The 15,535-nt window shown below is 39.0% G+C and overlaps 2 protein-coding genes across 5 annotated transcripts; one reads left to right on the plus strand and one right to left on the minus strand.

Annotated features, from left to right (window-relative positions):
* Window positions 1-426: 426 nt before the first annotated feature.
* hspa4l (heat shock protein 4 like) lies at window positions 427-9,701 on the minus strand. 2 transcript variants are annotated; one of them, XM_020591030.1, is made up of 20 exons: window positions 9,309-9,409; window positions 9,130-9,239; window positions 7,959-8,016; window positions 7,644-7,784; window positions 7,305-7,427; window positions 7,095-7,194; window positions 6,719-6,852; window positions 6,387-6,631; window positions 6,224-6,300; window positions 5,984-6,135; window positions 5,739-5,845; window positions 5,408-5,541; window positions 4,806-5,002; window positions 3,954-4,028; window positions 3,530-3,673; window positions 2,856-2,981; window positions 2,616-2,723; window positions 2,339-2,458; window positions 1,818-1,979; window positions 427-1,713 (listed from the first exon to the last, which is right to left on the minus strand). In XM_020591030.1, the coding sequence occupies exons 1-20, from the start codon at window positions 9,315-9,317 to the stop codon at window positions 1,525-1,527; spliced, it is 2,511 nt and encodes an 836-aa protein (XP_020446686.1). In that variant the 5' UTR covers window positions 9,318-9,409; the 3' UTR covers window positions 427-1,524. The 2 variants fall into 2 exon arrangements, with proteins under 2 accessions (XP_020446686.1, XP_020446687.1); XM_020591031.1 differs by lacking the exon at window positions 9,130-9,239 and having other exon boundaries at window positions 429-1,713; window positions 9,309-9,701.
* A 2,065-nt stretch (window positions 9,702-11,766) lies between these two features.
* On the plus strand, window positions 11,767-15,201 carry chmp3 (charged multivesicular body protein 3). Of its 3 annotated transcripts, XR_002274220.1 has the most exons (8): window positions 11,767-11,937; window positions 12,368-12,428; window positions 12,899-13,078; window positions 13,232-13,353; window positions 13,477-13,591; window positions 14,226-14,342; window positions 14,586-14,650; window positions 15,077-15,201. XR_002274220.1 is itself a non-coding variant. In XM_020591032.1 (7 exons), the coding sequence occupies exons 1-6, from the start codon at window positions 11,893-11,895 to the stop codon at window positions 14,339-14,341; spliced, it is 639 nt and encodes a 212-aa protein (XP_020446688.1). In that variant the 5' UTR covers window positions 11,767-11,892; the 3' UTR covers window position 14,342; window positions 14,586-15,201. The 3 variants fall into 3 exon arrangements, 2 of the variants coding, with proteins under 2 accessions (XP_020446688.1, XP_020446690.1); XM_020591032.1 differs by having other exon boundaries at window positions 14,586-15,201; XM_020591034.1 differs by lacking the exon at window positions 14,586-14,650.
* The last annotated feature ends 334 nt before the right edge of the window (window positions 15,202-15,535 follow it).

Here is a 15,535-nt window from a genome sequence, read left to right on the forward strand (position 1 = left end):
ATTGGTGCTTAAAGTGTTTAAGACAATGAAATAATCCATTAACTCTTTAAAAACTCGGTTTATCTCATCTAAGGCTGCATCTAACAATGTCATAGCTGATTAATCTGCTATTTAAGTGATTAATTCAAGTAATCAATAGGTCTATCAAGCGTGCAAAGATAATGAAAAATACTCATTATAGTTTTACACATATGGTTTATCTTTTTTTTTTCTAACCAAGTCTAAAAGCCAAAGATATTCAATTTATGATACAAAAAAAGCTGCACATTCTAAAATCCATAGAAAGAGCAGACCTTGTAGGCTATCTAAAATGGGAAGAAAGAAACAGCTTAAATTAAAAATGACTGTCAATAATCTTATTGGTAATTACTCACAAAGTTAAAAGAAACACGATGACACATTACATACTAATCAAAAAGTTGAGGATTAAACATTTATGTGATTATTTCATAATGCCCTGGTTGCATTCAACATCTAATCTGTTGTTAGTCACAATTAGTTGTTAATTTCATTTTCAAACTCTGTGGATCCACATTATGCCTTCAAGCTTCATTTTACTAGCTGAGTTAAAAAAACAAACATCACAAGCAGTTGTGTGTCTGTGCAATCTTCACTTTCATTTTAGTTCCATGATTATAGGTTTGTAGTAAACCACAATCTCTCCCGTTTATTTTTTATTTATTTATTTATTTATTTATTTTGCAGAAGGATCAAATGTACATTCCAGATCTCATCCCAAGACTGCACTGAGACACAAGTATTGATTAGATCTGACCAGTTTCTTTCAGGTTCAGCTGCTGAAAATCAAAGTTTTAGCCCCCAAAAAAATTGTCTTACATTTAAATCAGTTTATTTTTGCTATTTTCAAATCACATGATTTAACTATGGAAAAATACAAGAAAACAAAAAGGAAACCACTCACTAAAAAGATTTGGTGTACCAAGCATTGCTAATGTAACCCTAGGAATGTGTTCTTTATCTACTGATATATTCTGGCTGTTTTTGTGTACTAAAATAGTATTTACAGTTTTTAGACATGGACATATCAATCTCATTAAATACAAATATATATAATTTGTATAATTAGTATTTGCATACAGGCTATTAGTTCTGCAATAGCAACTGTTTGGACTATCTTGATAGGACTTAACTGTTGATACTGCACACTTATGAGACACATGGATTGCACATGCAAAGCAGACCATGCTGTACTGTGTGGTACAGAGGAAACCATTTTACATCAGAATCTATTGCACCATTCTTTCATTTATTAGGTATGTCAAACCTTTGAGATAGTAAAGCACAACAATGTCACACATACATAAGGATGAAAGGGTGAAAACAAAGACCTCAAAAGGTAAAGTCCAGTGGGGCAGGGGAAAGTGGGCAAAAAACAAAATCGACAAAAGTGGCTGGTGAGGATTGAGAAATGGTCCCAAGTATTCAGGTTTCTACTGTCTATCTACATGGTCAGTGATGGTAAACGCAGTGATGGTTGCAGAGTTTGCTTCTCAGACAATGTTCTCAGTCCACCTCCATCTCTTTCGTGCCAGGCTTCGTCTCCTGGCTTCCCTTTGTGTCTGCCTTCCCTTCTGCTCCTTGCTTGGCTGTCGGGCCGTTATGAGCACCACTGTTTTGATCATTCACTTCAGGGGCCTCCTCCACTGTGGGCTTTGGCCTGTTGATTACTGGATTACATACATCCTCCAGTTCCTGGTGAGTAGTAAGTGTAGAGTGTGTTGGTAAAAGAAAATCATAGCATATGTCATCACTGCTAATAGAAGAAATAACTATGACGTTGACAGTCTTTCACATACCTGTATTTTGGAAATGATGTCTGCTACTTTAACAGTCGGATCTTGAGTTATAGCAAGTTTGCTCTGTGCATTCATTTTGCTGTTCATCCAACCCATGCTTTCAGTCACACACTTCTCCACAGTGCTCATTTCCTCTGCACTGAAATGCAGGTAGCGCTCATCCTGGTAAAGAGTGTGTGACAACAACACTATTTTACAGGACTCATTAATTACCACATCACGAGTCATCTATGAATTCACCTTTATGGTTTTACAAAAGTTATATCTACAAAACCAAAAGAATTGTTAGTAGGTGTCACTGACACTTAAAAACTAATACTACTACAGTTTAAATATTATAGAAAGTGTGTACAAGTCAGACAGACAGCTTGAGTGAAGTGTATTGCACATCACAAACGTAAAACAGATATGTATTGCATCAGTGTTTAAAACTCAGTGTCTACCTGTCTCATTTTAAAACACTTCATTTTTTAATTACGTAAGATGTAAAGACAGTGTATCATCATATTAAAAGGGTTTACCTTCTGTTTATAGGAATCCACAAACTTCATGTAGAGTTGCAGTTTTTTCCCCAGCTCTTCAAAAGCCCTCGGCCTGTCCTCGTGCTCCCTGTGCCGGTCCTGAATGGGCTGACCCAACCTCTGGGAAATAAAACAATTGATGTTATTGTTAAAGGTTCTTAGATAAGTAGTAGGGGCAGTAGTGGAGATCAGTAAATTGATAGAGATTTTTCTAGCAGTTTGTAAAATACCATCTGGAAATGAAAACAGAAATGTCCTTGGACAAATCAAAACAAACCTTGAGTGCATCTAGCTTCTCCTCATAGACTTGTTTGGGCTGGTCCTCTCCATCCTCATACAGCCAGTTCTCTGTGTCCTCCAGCATCAGTGTCAGTCGGTTACTGTCCTGTTATTAATCACCAAACATTACATAAATACAATGGGAGATGGTTTACTTGTTACATCCTCTTAATTATGCTAGTCTTTACTTTGTCAGGATGACATATATTACAGTTGTATGTAAAAAAGCACAGCGTACCTCCTCAGTGATATACTTTTCATAGATCCCACAAAGTTTGTCCCGTAGATCATATACATACTCCTCCACAGCATTTTTAGCATCATTCAGTTCCTTCACCAGTTTGTCCTGGATAATCATCTGACGCTAAGGAGAAAAAGCCACACAAATGAAGTGTAGCAACAAATCTTAATGTTATCAGTGCAAAATAACTGACTAGCCCATTCAAATATTGTATAATATCTTAGTAAAGACAATTATTTTCAGTGCAGTTCACATTTTAGTTTATACCAAGATGCCAATTAACGGTATAAATGTGCAAAAACTGTATTTTATTTTTATGAATAAATATATTGAAATGGAGGCTGTGCCTAACGATATGTTTTTACAAAAGTTGTTCTGACGTGAGCAAAGTCAAAAGTGGTGAGATATTTCTAAATCTTGCAGCCATTATGACTAGTGATAATAAAATATTAACTGAATTGTACTGTATGTCTAATGGCCTAAGTATATTAGCAACCATTAAACAAGCAATGTGTCTCCTTCTTGGGCTAATCATGCCAGAACAATGACAGTAACAGTAGTAAGTAAAAATCACAGACCACAAAGGGACCAGTACTGTACACATCACATTTTAATTCTACTCTATACAATAGTGGAGAAGTTATCAGCATTTTCATCAGACCATGACTCACCTCATACTCCACAAAGCTGTTAAGCACATCACCATCGAGCTGTCGAATGTTGTTGGCCACAATGGGCAGATCAGTACTTTTCACCTTGACTTTGGGCTTGCTCCCCCCTGCTGCTGGGTCCTGCTTTTCCCCAGAGGCAACTTCCTGCATTTAGAACCCCCAAAAACCTAATCAGGCCTTTCATCTGCAAAGCTAATATAACTTTGTTTGTAATTACAAAAACTGCTACAAAATAAGTGTGAGAGTTATTTTGTAAAAACATATAATCATCTCAGAAAAGGTATGTCTCAAAATGTTATTGTGTTTTGGACCTGCAAGACTGGTGTCTGTGTTAATACTATCAACACTGTCTGCTACAGACAGAAAAACACAGGATACTGGTATAAAAAATGTAATATAACATTAAAATTCAAGCCCAACTGACCTTACAGCTGGAACCGGTATCCTCGCTCTGCTGGTCCCCTTGGCTTTGGCCTTCCTGGTCCACCTGCATTTTAGTCTGAGACACAAATCATACATAAATATAAAGGGATTATCCTTCACACAATTTAAGCCATATACAGTATGTTTAAAAGATAAGGTTAGTCATTTTCTACATTAAAAGTATTTTTAACACTCCGCATACAGAGACTAAAACCGACAACGAATTGCCTCTACTCATGGTTAATGTCTGTCAGCTGTCAGTCCTGGATCAGCTTGTTTGTCTGTGTCATAGACCTCCACTGATGTTCAAAAACGATTAATAAAACATCAGGGAAACACACCACTGCACCGTGTGACATATTTCCACATTACAAAAAAACAAGACCTCAATATTTGTTAAGAATATCCACAGATCTCGTGCATGGGCCCTTGACTCTTACTTACTTCAGACACTGTAAAACGTTACGGCAGTTCGGAGCCTTTGGGGCAACATTTTTCAAGAAATATCAGGGTCTGGTGTTTTGTAATGAGGAAACATGGCACCCAGTGCAACAGTGTGCTTCCCCGATGTATTTGTAATTATTTTTGAAAAACAACAGAGGCACAGAGTACCAGAGTCAAATTCCTCATGTGTCCAAGCTGATTCTGATTCTGAAAATGACCAGCCATTAAACCCTTAGAATGTGCATGTCCTCATGATTTATCTTCATGTGTACCAAATTTCATAAAACACCATCTAACACCATCTAACAGTTGTTGAGATTTTGCAGTCTGAATCAAAGTGTGGGACCAACACACTAACAGGATGACTTTGCCATCATAAAAACAACTGAGGCAAAAAAAATCCCCCTACCTGGTCTTCTGCTCTGCCTTCATTCTGCACCATCGGCTCCGAGTCAGTTTGCATGTCCTCTCCCTCTCCTTTCTGCTTCTCAATAAGAGACGCACTTGACACACTGAAGATGCCGTGGACGTTGACACGCACTTTGACCTTCACTTTAGAGCTGTCTCCATCTGGCTGGGCAATCACATTCTGTACTGAAAAGCACCCTGGTAACAGATGGAAAGAAAATGGGATGGGTGGTTTGCTAAAGAGCATCAATTACAGGACCTCAGCATATTCCCCAAGCAGACAGCTGGAAGTTACAAGCGGATACCCCACTTGAGAGTGGCTGACTCATTAGGACCCATCTATAGGGGACTGTACCTTATTACTAATTACCATCCTGGTTGTAGAGGCCTTTAGGGACTCAGACACAACTGGGCCACCCAGAAAAACTACTTAGAGCATTTGTACTTCTCTCCCGGTAGACTTGTGTAGTGGTAAAATAAACCAGATTTTGGCATAGTCTTACATCCTGGACTTTGTGTCTTTGCTTCTCTGTGAGCAGAAATAAAGTAGGACTAATCAGTGGGTGTAGTCTGACTTTCAGAGAGCAGAACAGCAACTAGTACCTATCCTGTGGTCTGGGCATGGGAGATCCTGAGGGCTGCTGTAGAAGGCTTCAAGGTCAAAGGGCTCCTTCTTGTGGAAGGTGATTACTTTGGAAAACGGAGCAGCATGATTCTTACTAAACACTTCACATTCTCTGTAACAAAAATGCAGCAAAAGAAAAAGCAAAGTCAGGTTGTGGAAAGTCAGCACAGTCAGCACATACTGTGTCCCAAAACCTGGCTGACCTAGCTTGATTTACTATTTACAGGAATGACTGCAGAGAAATATAGTGTCTTCTTATATGTAGCTACTTAATTAGCCTTACATGGCTAATTGTTAAAATGCCCTTACCCCAGTCCATCCTCTGTTGGTGATTTCCAGCGAAGAGTAATGGGAAAGGGAACCACATCAGTGATGGAGAATTCACGCACTTTAAATGCTGGAGACAAAATTGCACACTACACCCAAACAACCAGCACATACACACACCACACAAATAAACACACATGTATTTCATTAAATATTATAAACCACAGAATGTTTGTACATTATATTAGACAAACTATTTGATAATTAGTGTCAGAGAAGAAGCCTACCTGAAGTGCACAGCCTCTCGCTACAGCTTCGTCTGCATTGAGTGTGGTACTGATGTCCTTGCAGAAAAACTTGGCAATCCTCTCTTTGATAGCTGGGATTCTTGTGGCGCCTCCAACTATCTCTACTGCATAGATATCATCCCGGCTCAGCTCTGCCGGAAAACACACACAAGACTCAAGTCGATTTGCCATTTATTTATTATTTAAATGAGTGAATTTAACCAAATTTGAGAGACATACTCAATTGTTCAAGGACTGCTTTCAGTGGCACCTCTACTCTCATCAGATACTGAGCACACAAGTCTTCAAACTGGCCCCTGTAAGTTACAAACAAAAAAAAAGTAATTACAACGCTGCATTTGTACAACAGTGATGCAAGCATTAAGAAGACAGAACTGCAGACCTGTTCATCCTGCTGGAAACATCAATATCATTCATGAAGCACTCTATGTTGAGAGGCAGGTCGGAGGAGTTGGCACTCATGAGCTTCTTCAGTTTCTCACACTCCTGGTGCAGCCGCAGCAGAGCTCTTGGGTTGTCCTTCACATTGAGCTTGTACTTGCCCTTGAACTCCTCACAGAAGTAATCAACCAACGCCTCATCAAAATTACGCCCACCAAGGTACGGGTCAAATGCTGTGGCTAGGACCTGACAGAACAGGCAGACACTGAGTTTAGAGCTTAAAGGTAAAGGTGGAGGTGTGGATTTTGATTTAAAAAGATGTCAAAGTCTAACCTTGAGTTTGCCTTTATTGAAGGCTGTGATTGAGACCTGGAATGATGAATGTCCCATGTCCACAAAGACGACATTTCGGGGCCTCTCTTCTGGAGTAGGAAGGTCCTGTTTGTAGATTCCATAAGCCAAAGCCACTGTTCATAAGAAAGACATTAATTGCCACTTGTTTTTTACAATACGTTACTGAATCAAATCTTTTTAGAGTAAAAGGTAAAACCAATAGCCTAGATTGTGTAAACTGTCCACTTGCTATTACTGTGATATGACCTCAGCAAAGACTGGTGCCATTCAAAATCTTGGACAAAGAAGTGTTCTTGCACCTTTAGTCCCTAGTGCACCCAATCGGGAACTTTCACTACTACCAGTTTTTCCAAACCTGCAGTTGTATCATTAATCAGCCGTAAACAGTTTAAGCCTGCGATTTGAGATGCATCAAACACTGATCGCCTTTCAGCATCTGTGAAAAAACTTGGGACCTATGAGAGAGAGAGAGAGAGAGAGAGAGGGCGCAAAGCAATATATTATGTTTCAATGAGCCACTTTGTGATTTACATTAATGCTTCTCCATAATGGTTTTATTACTCACAGAGATGACACAGTCCACCACAGGCTTCTTCAAGGTGCTCTCTGATGTCTCCTTCAGCTTGGTGAGCAGCATCCCCGTGATTTGCTCAACTGTGAACACTTTGTCCTCATCCAAATAACGCACCTGCAAACACGATATAATTAGGACCTCCAAGACTAATTAAAAGCTGGAGAGTAAAGCATATTAAGCGCACAGGCAATACTTATCATGATCAGTGTCATGGTAGAATTAAAAGAGGTATGTGATGAGAGCAGAAAAAGCTTAGGTTCAGAGAAAAAGAGGAAAAAAAAACAGAAAGCAGTAGAAAAGAACATGCTGGAAGCCTGCACGTGGATTTACCTTAATTCCAGTGTTTCCATTGGCCAGTTTATACAAGCTGTAAGGCAGTTTGAGTTTTTCCGTTTGAACAAATGGGTCATCAAATGCTCTGCCATGGAACTTTTTGAAGCCATGGACTGTATTTTTGAAATTTGTTATAATCTGCAATAGGAAAATGCATTTTGTAAAGACCTGTCTTATAGAACTTACTTTGTAAATGTGAATTGTAAGAATGATAAATAAAAATAATATAGTCACAGGATTTCTTATCACTTCAGTGTATAATATTGCTTTTACAACATAAATTGCTCATTGCTGACAAATGGATGATCTTACTTGACTCTTGGCTGCATTTCCAATCATGCGGTTTTTTGAGGCCAAAGACACACAAGCCCTTGATGGAAGACAAACACATCTGCAAATTAGGAAGGCTACAACAGAAATAGTCCTGTTAACAGATGTGGCCTACAAGGTAGAACTAGACATGGAAAGTAACTAAGTACATTTACTCAAGTACTGTACTTAAGTACAGTTTTGAGGTATCTATACTTTACTTGAGTATTTTAATTTTTCTGCTACTTCAACTTCACTAAAATTCTGGGAAAAATATTGTACTTTGTACTCACTATATATATATTTGATAACTTTAGTTGCTTTACAAAAATAGGTTAATACAACAAAATACTGTGTAATCGTGAGCTAACCTTGGTGTAAAATTCATAAGCCCAGCAGTAATTAAAATTATAAACATATAAGATAGTTAAAATTAGCTCCATCTTTACCAGCTGCAACATTTAATGTGATGTACACAATAATACATCAATAATTCTATTGAAATAATATGATGTACCATCATTATAAACTGTGCCATTTTGCATAATGAGTACTTTTGCTTTTGGTACCTTAAGCATATTTTCTTATATGCTTATATACCTTTACACTTTTACTTAAGTAACATTTTGAATGCAAGACTTTTACTTGTAACAGAGTATTTTTACATTGTGGTATTGCTACTTTACTTAAGTACACAATCTGAGTACTAGAGAGGCAGTTTTTAATTAAAGAAATTTCACAAGGGAGTCTGAGGAAGAAGCACAGACTAGGGCAGTGAGACTCAACAGTTCACCTTCAAACTTGAGCTCCTGTTTTCCAAAAACAAAACACATATCCCACCCCCCAAACTCTTTTAGCAGACAAAAAGTAAATCATTGAATGCTTGTGATCACACAAGGTCTAGGGATCTATTTCATATTTACTGGCTGCAGTGACAAGTCACTCCCTAGTTTCACCTTGCCACAAAAATATATCCATTCACTTAAAGGTGCAATGCTCATTCTCCTTTCCAGCTGCACATCCCTGCTTGCAGGATGCTGCAGCAAATATATTCCAGTTTACATCCTAAATGTCCTTCCAGGAACAGTGGTCCACATGAGCACAGCACAGTGGTGAATGACAGGAGATATGTCAACTGTCGATTAAGAAAGCTACATGCGACATTCTGACCTACGTTAACCTGCTGTGATGATGAATAGTTACAGGCCTCAGCTCTGCTACCACCACCATCCCTGCTGCCTCTGTACCATCACAGCTCAGCTGGTGAGCCTTCAGTGGCAAACACTGCGTAACAAACTAACAGTCAGATCACATTACACGGTGATGATGATGGCTGTCAATATTTATACTTACGGTGTGCATCTGTCACTGTATTCATTGGCAATGGTTTCAATGCCACCGCTCCTGGCCACAGCGATGTAACAATTTTGGAAACCCACATCAATGCCTACCACTGACATAATGAGCGCTCTAAAATTCACCTCGTGTTAAGTTATCCTCCGCAACGACCGCTCTTGACACCTCTAAGAGAAAAATATATACAATGGCGGTCTATACCAAAATAAAATGTAGTTAAACGTGTCCTTTCCTCTGGAAATACACCAGACAGATAGCTGTGAGTGCACTAACTGAATTACGAAGTGTTATGTAAGTCAGCTGTTTATAGCAAAACTCATTCAGAATAATCCTAGGTAGCAATGATGTCCAGAGCGGACTCTCCCACTCCTAGGCGGACCTACCGTCACCCATCCTCAAGCCCGCCCCCAGATGTCTCTGATTGGTTGCGTCACAGTCATTGTCCTTACGTGATTGGTGCGTCAACCAATCAATAACAGAAAAATCTAGAATGTCTTGGAAAAGAGACTATAATACGTCACAGGCACTATGGTTAATAGTGATCAAACATATATATTTGTCCTGAATTTAATCTGTCAGGCAGCGTTTGTCAGATCTCAGGAGAGACGTGTGCACTGTTAACATTTATGAAATTACTGTTTCTAAATAAATATTCTATCCACAATCATACAAGTGTGGTCTGGCCATACGACAATAACCATGGATGTATCAAGAGAGCTCCTGTATCCATGATAACAACAAATATGTACTATAAATAACTGAATATGTGAAAAGAACGAGAGAAAAAGCAAGTAGTTACAATAACTGTCTAATAAATGCAACATACAGGTTTGCAATGTTTCACTCTGAAATGTATGGCATCAGATGGAAGTATAACTGCAGCACTAGAGTAAATAACATCTTTCTTCCTCTGGGTTTATATTTCTGCCTTTGTTAGAAGTGTCTAAATTTTCATGGGGTTTCTAGGTCAGACAGAACCTTTAAAGGGACTAAGGAAAGGGACTAAGGATGGTGTTATATTCAGGTTTAGCCTATAAAATGTCTGCTTTTGGACCAGCATTGCTTTATGCTGCAGTGGACAGGAAGTATTTAGATCCAGTGTTTAAAGCCTCTATACCAACACAGGTGTTTTTAATTAACTTTCTAATTACACCCTTTCTTACATTACATTACAAATTATGCTTCACTGACATCTTTCTGACTCTCCTGTGTTAGGTATTTTTAGCCAGATAGATATTGGTTAGATACTTTATGTATTAGAAATGTTTAGTGGAGATAGGATGTATAGTTAGACTGTTAAATGCTTCAGCATGCTTATGAGTTTCTACAGGGTACATCTGGTCAAGGATACTAGAGAGAAGAGTTGATGACTGTCAGCAGACAGGGTGTTTAATATTATTATTACGACGTGTATAACTGTAGTCTTAGCCATAATATGTTCTTATGTTTAAGTCATGACATGTACTAGAGGTCGTGAGAATGTTTTTAGTTACACACCATTTAACCAACAGACACACACATTCACACATTGATTTGCTTCATGTTTTGACTACTGCTATGACCAGCTGCAAAGCTGGCAACAGAGACGTCTCGGTTGATGTTTCTGTGTAGTATGGGGCTAGCCCAACCGAAAAGATATAATGTATAGGCCTGGTGGGCTCAGGGTCTTTCATCTTACATCTGCCTGCGTGCAGTTTGGAGGTGCAAGATACTTGAGCGTGTAATGTTAATTTTACCTGTGATCCTTTGAATAAATCAGTACTGTTTTGTAGTTACTTGGACTGCCTCGTCTCTCAGAGTCAGTATGGTAAAAGTACGGGGTACAACACCTGTTAACGCTCCTGTTCTAGCTGGTACATGGAGTTTGGTGTCCTTATGTAATAACATAAAATTATTATACTCTTTTACAAGTAAGCACCATAATAATAATAATAATAATAAAGGAAAACTTATGCCTAATTTTGGCTAGTAATAACATGTATGTGTTTAGTAATTAAATGTGCTAAATTAATGGAGATATCTGAAATGTAGATTTCTCTTACTAATCAGAATGTAATAAGAAATTTCTTTAACAAAAGCGGTCATAAATGTACCGGGGATGTTTAATGTAAAGACCTTTCCTGTGTTAATAAGTTTTACCAGCTGGTCCTTTCCTAACCAGAAGATTAGTGGTTCGATTCCCGGCTTGTCCAGTCCACGTGTCTAAGTGTCCTTGAGCAAGACACTGAACTCCAAGTTGTCCCCGGTGATGACACCGGTGCGTGAATGTGTGAGTGCTTGGGAGTGCAAATGGGTGAATGGCCAAATAGTTTGAAAGCGTTTTGCGTGTGCTGCAATACACATCAAAGCGCTATATAAGTTTAAGACCATTTACCAAGACCATGTGTGTCCTTTGATTCCAGCTTCACTTGAACACTTGTCCTTGTTACCTTGCTGAGGGTCCGAGGGACTGAGCGTTTCTTCATGTTCGTACGCAGCCCGGGGAGCCTGGCCGAAAGCAGGAAGTGCTAGTTGCACAATCTTAGCTAGTGAGCTACTTGTAGTCAGTTAGGGTAGCTTGGCATTTAACTTAGCAGTCACAATGGGGCTGTTCGGTAGAACACCGGAGAAACCACCAAAAGATCTGGTGAGTACTGACCTCTAAAGGTCATGACTGTCTTTGTGGGTTTTGTCTGTAGGAAGAAAAAAACGGCATTGTTTTTAGCTAACCTTGCTCACGTTAGCTGTCAGTTTAACATAGCTTTGTCCTGTTGCTACTTTTGTTAACTGACTAACTAGCAGTCATTGTTAGGTTGTTTTGCGCGAATTCTACCGTATTAGAACTTATGTTCGTGTATACACCCCATTTAGTTAACAAATCTTATTTTACCTTCTCTATTACAGCTAGCTTGCTAGCTAGTTAGCATATAAGCAACCGCTAACACAAGTCTGTCGTCAGTGGCTCGAATGTAAACAAATTCATCGTCTTTGCTTCGGTTGACCTTGTTATCTGTAACTGTTTTATTTGTTATACATCGCTTTAGTACAATGTTTATTCTTCTAATGTATCATTTCAGATCAATGAGTGGTCTCAGAAAATCAGGAAGGAAATGAGAGTGATTGATAGACAAATTCGAGGTAAGAGTCAGTCGGCATTTGACACTAGCTACCACAGAACAGCTTTAAATATGTGAAACATAAATGTGTATTAAGTGTAAAATGACCGTCCAGTTCACGTATATTGTGTGAAATGGCCATCCAGTTCATACATTGGCTTTGAAGTAGTTTATTGTTTTGTGATTTCTGTCTAAAAACAAACTGCAGAGATAATCATGTTTAATTAGGAATATATAGCGGCTAAACATAAAACATACTCTTAAGAGTCCTTATAGTACATTGAACATTTCAACTGACAACTACTCTCTTATCCTTTTGGCCAGAAAGATGTAAGAGGAAATAAATCCAGCATAAAAATAGAAATGATTTTACAGTAGAGGAAATTACTCATTAAGATTATTAATTTGTGTGGAATTTTGCTACAGTCAATGATCTAATTATATGAGATATTACCTTGTAGTTGTATGTAATGACATGCCCTTTTGTTTCAGATATTCAAAGGGAACAAGAAAAAGTTAAAAGATCCATCAAGGATGCTGCCAAAAAGGGCCAGAAGGATGTGTGTGTGATTCTGGCAAAGGAGATGATTCAGTCAAAACGAGCTATCACAAAACTTTACGCTTCAAAAGCCCAGATGAACTCTGTGCTACTCAGCATGAAGAACCAGCTGGGTGAGTTTGGGAATACAACAGCTGGATTATTAGACAGTGGAAAATGTTCTTATTCAAATTTGTATTATATTTTTATTGTCATGCCTTTTTATCATAGAACTTAATGTTCTGCTCAGTGCTGTCAGTGAAAGGAAAGCATTTGTGTTTTGTTAGCCGTATTGCGTGTAGCAGGGGCCCTGCAGAAGAGCACAGAGGTCATGAAAGCCATGCAGAGCCTAGTCAAAATCCCAGAGATCCAGGCCACCATGAGGGAGCTATCAAAGGAGATGACGAAGGTCAACAGCAGCATTCAAAAATTGCAGTTCTGCTACTGACTCCAATTATGATCTTTCATTATTTCTTTCAAGCAAATAGTTGCTAGACCATGCCATTATGTACACATTATATTCATCTTTCAGGCTGGCATCATTGAGGAGATGTTGGAAGACACGTTTGAGAGCATGGAAGATGGAGAAGAGATGGAGGAAGCAGCAGAGGAGGAAGTTGACAAGATCCTCTTTGATATCACAGCAGGTGAAGAGATTACATTACATTACTTTCTTGTTTTGTAATGGGGTTTTCGTATCTAATCTTAAGGTTTTGGTAACTTTATTAAGGGCAGAGATACACCAAGCTGACGGCCAGCCATCAGTGAGCATCTGTCTTCCCGGTCTGTCCCAAATCGTTGGCACGAGCCAGTCTGTGTCAGCGGCTTTTTGATCACCTTAATGTTTTGAATCGGTGTCGGTGGTCAGGCCTTATCGCAGATTGAGAGACCAGTCTGACTGGGCGTTATGCGTAGCGAATCAATGCATGAGAATAGACTAGTTCAGGAAAGCTCCATCAGCCTGTCACTGTAGTATCCATGATTTTACCCATATAGTGCAGTTTTTCACCTCCACAACCTCCTTTCTTCTTCCACAACCAAAAGAGCAAGGCAGAGAACAGCAGTGTCATTTGCAACTTCTTATCAGACAGGAAGTTATTGCGGTGTGTTCAGGTGCCACTTTTTAACCCAACTGGCCCAGATACAGGTAACGTGAGGTGACGCAGAGGTTGGCCTTTGTCGCTGCTAGGTCTTTCATGTTGGCTTGGTGTGTCTCTGCCCTAAGAATTTAAGCCGGAACCACAGGTCAACTCTGTTTCATGAGTGTATTTTCTCTGTTAGGTGCACTTGGCAAAGCACCAAGCAAAGTCACAGATGCCCTGCCTGAACCGGAAGTGGACGAGTCAGAGGAGGACATTGAAGCAATGCAGTCCAGATTGGCAGCACTGAGGAGCTAAGGTGAACTGCCACTGTCCAAAGTCAGTTTGCTCACTCCATAAAGGACAGAGACAATCATATTGCAGGGTTTACAGTGCTGAGCATCCTAATTGCTTCAAATGAATAATATTATTTCATATAATCACTTTGGATTCATTTTGTGCTACAACAGTTTGTCTTTAAAAAGTTTTTTTTTTTTAATAGAATGTTTGGTCTACTCAGCCAGAGAAGTTTTTCTTTTTGCTTTTTGTCTTTAATTATCAGGGATAGCCCCTGGTATGTCTTTATTATCCAAAGTCAAACAGAAGGTTCAAGAGAGTGTATATAATGTAAGTATGAAAAGCCTGCTGTGCCTAAAGTGCTTCATCGTATTCTTCTCCTGTCCTAAGTTATGGACTGTTGGTGGAGGCACTTGGGTGTTTATTATCCAAACAAGTGGTTGAATAATGGTTGATGGAAGCCACCCTGCACATAAATCACATCCTAGATTCAGCAGTAGCTCTAATCTGTTAGAATACATTTTGTGGGTGCAGATGTTCTGTAGACCAGTAACTGGCCACTATTATCTGAAACACTAAAGGTGAGGGGTGAATTTTTCTTTTGATAGTTTATTTCCTGTGCAGTCAAAGTGTATCTATTCTATATGTGGTACATGTACGTGTGAAGTACACTCATCAGCAAAATGCATGCATACTACCCTAACCTGTTTCTTTCATTAACATTCTGCTTGCTCGGTGTATGACTTTGTATCACAGGAAGCAGGAAGATGCAGTGGAAATGGAAAACGTGGTTAATAAGGAACCTATGTACTGTTGAAGTATTATGTGTGTAAGTTTTCTATGTGAGTGGGGGAAAATAAGGAAATAAACTTTTAAGTACAGAGGTTGCCAACAGGAGTAATGTATTATATCTGTTTGTGCTCTCAGTATGAACAGCACAGAGCCGCTGCTCTTCATCAGTAATCACATGTTGGAGATATGACTCCCAAGCTGTGTCAGATTGTTCATTTCTGCCCTTATGTTTAACTTATGACATGATGGGAGTAGAATTGCATCAGGTTACACCTTGTTGATATGCATTATCTGTCTTTTGGGGGGTGCAGTTTTGGGTTTACTTTGTTTTGAGGCTCTTCATTTGGCTTTAAAATGAACCAAAGGATTAGATTTCTACCTGCCACCATAGCTTTTGTTGTACTGTAACAAAACCATGGCTCT

Source organism: Monopterus albus, unplaced genomic scaffold, assembly GCF_001952655.1.
Source record: "Monopterus albus unplaced genomic scaffold, M_albus_1.0 scaffold13.1, whole genome shotgun sequence".
Taxonomy (NCBI): Eukaryota; Metazoa; Chordata; class Actinopteri; order Synbranchiformes; family Synbranchidae; genus Monopterus; species Monopterus albus.

Bases quoted from the DNA above. Each gene is read 5' to 3' on its own strand.
- chmp3 (XM_020591032.1), top strand. From the start codon at position 11,893: ATGGGGCTGTTCGGTAGAACACCGGAGAAACCACCAAAAGATCTG. The intron at 12,429-12,898 runs GTAAGAGTCAGT...CTTTTGTTTCAG, and splicing joins GATTGATAGACAAATTCGAG to ATATTCAAAGGGAACAAGAA. The intron at 13,354-13,476 runs GTCAACAGCAGC...TTCATCTTTCAG, and splicing joins TATCAAAGGAGATGACGAAG to GCTGGCATCATTGAGGAGAT.
- hspa4l (XM_020591030.1), bottom strand. The intron at 6,301-6,386 runs GTCTGCAGTTCT...TGTAACTTACAG, and splicing joins GTTTCCAGCAGGATGAACAG to GGGCCAGTTTGAAGACTTGT. The intron at 1,714-1,817 runs GTATGTGAAAGA...ACTACTCACCAG, and splicing joins ACATCATTTCCAAAATACAG to GAACTGGAGGATGTATGTAA.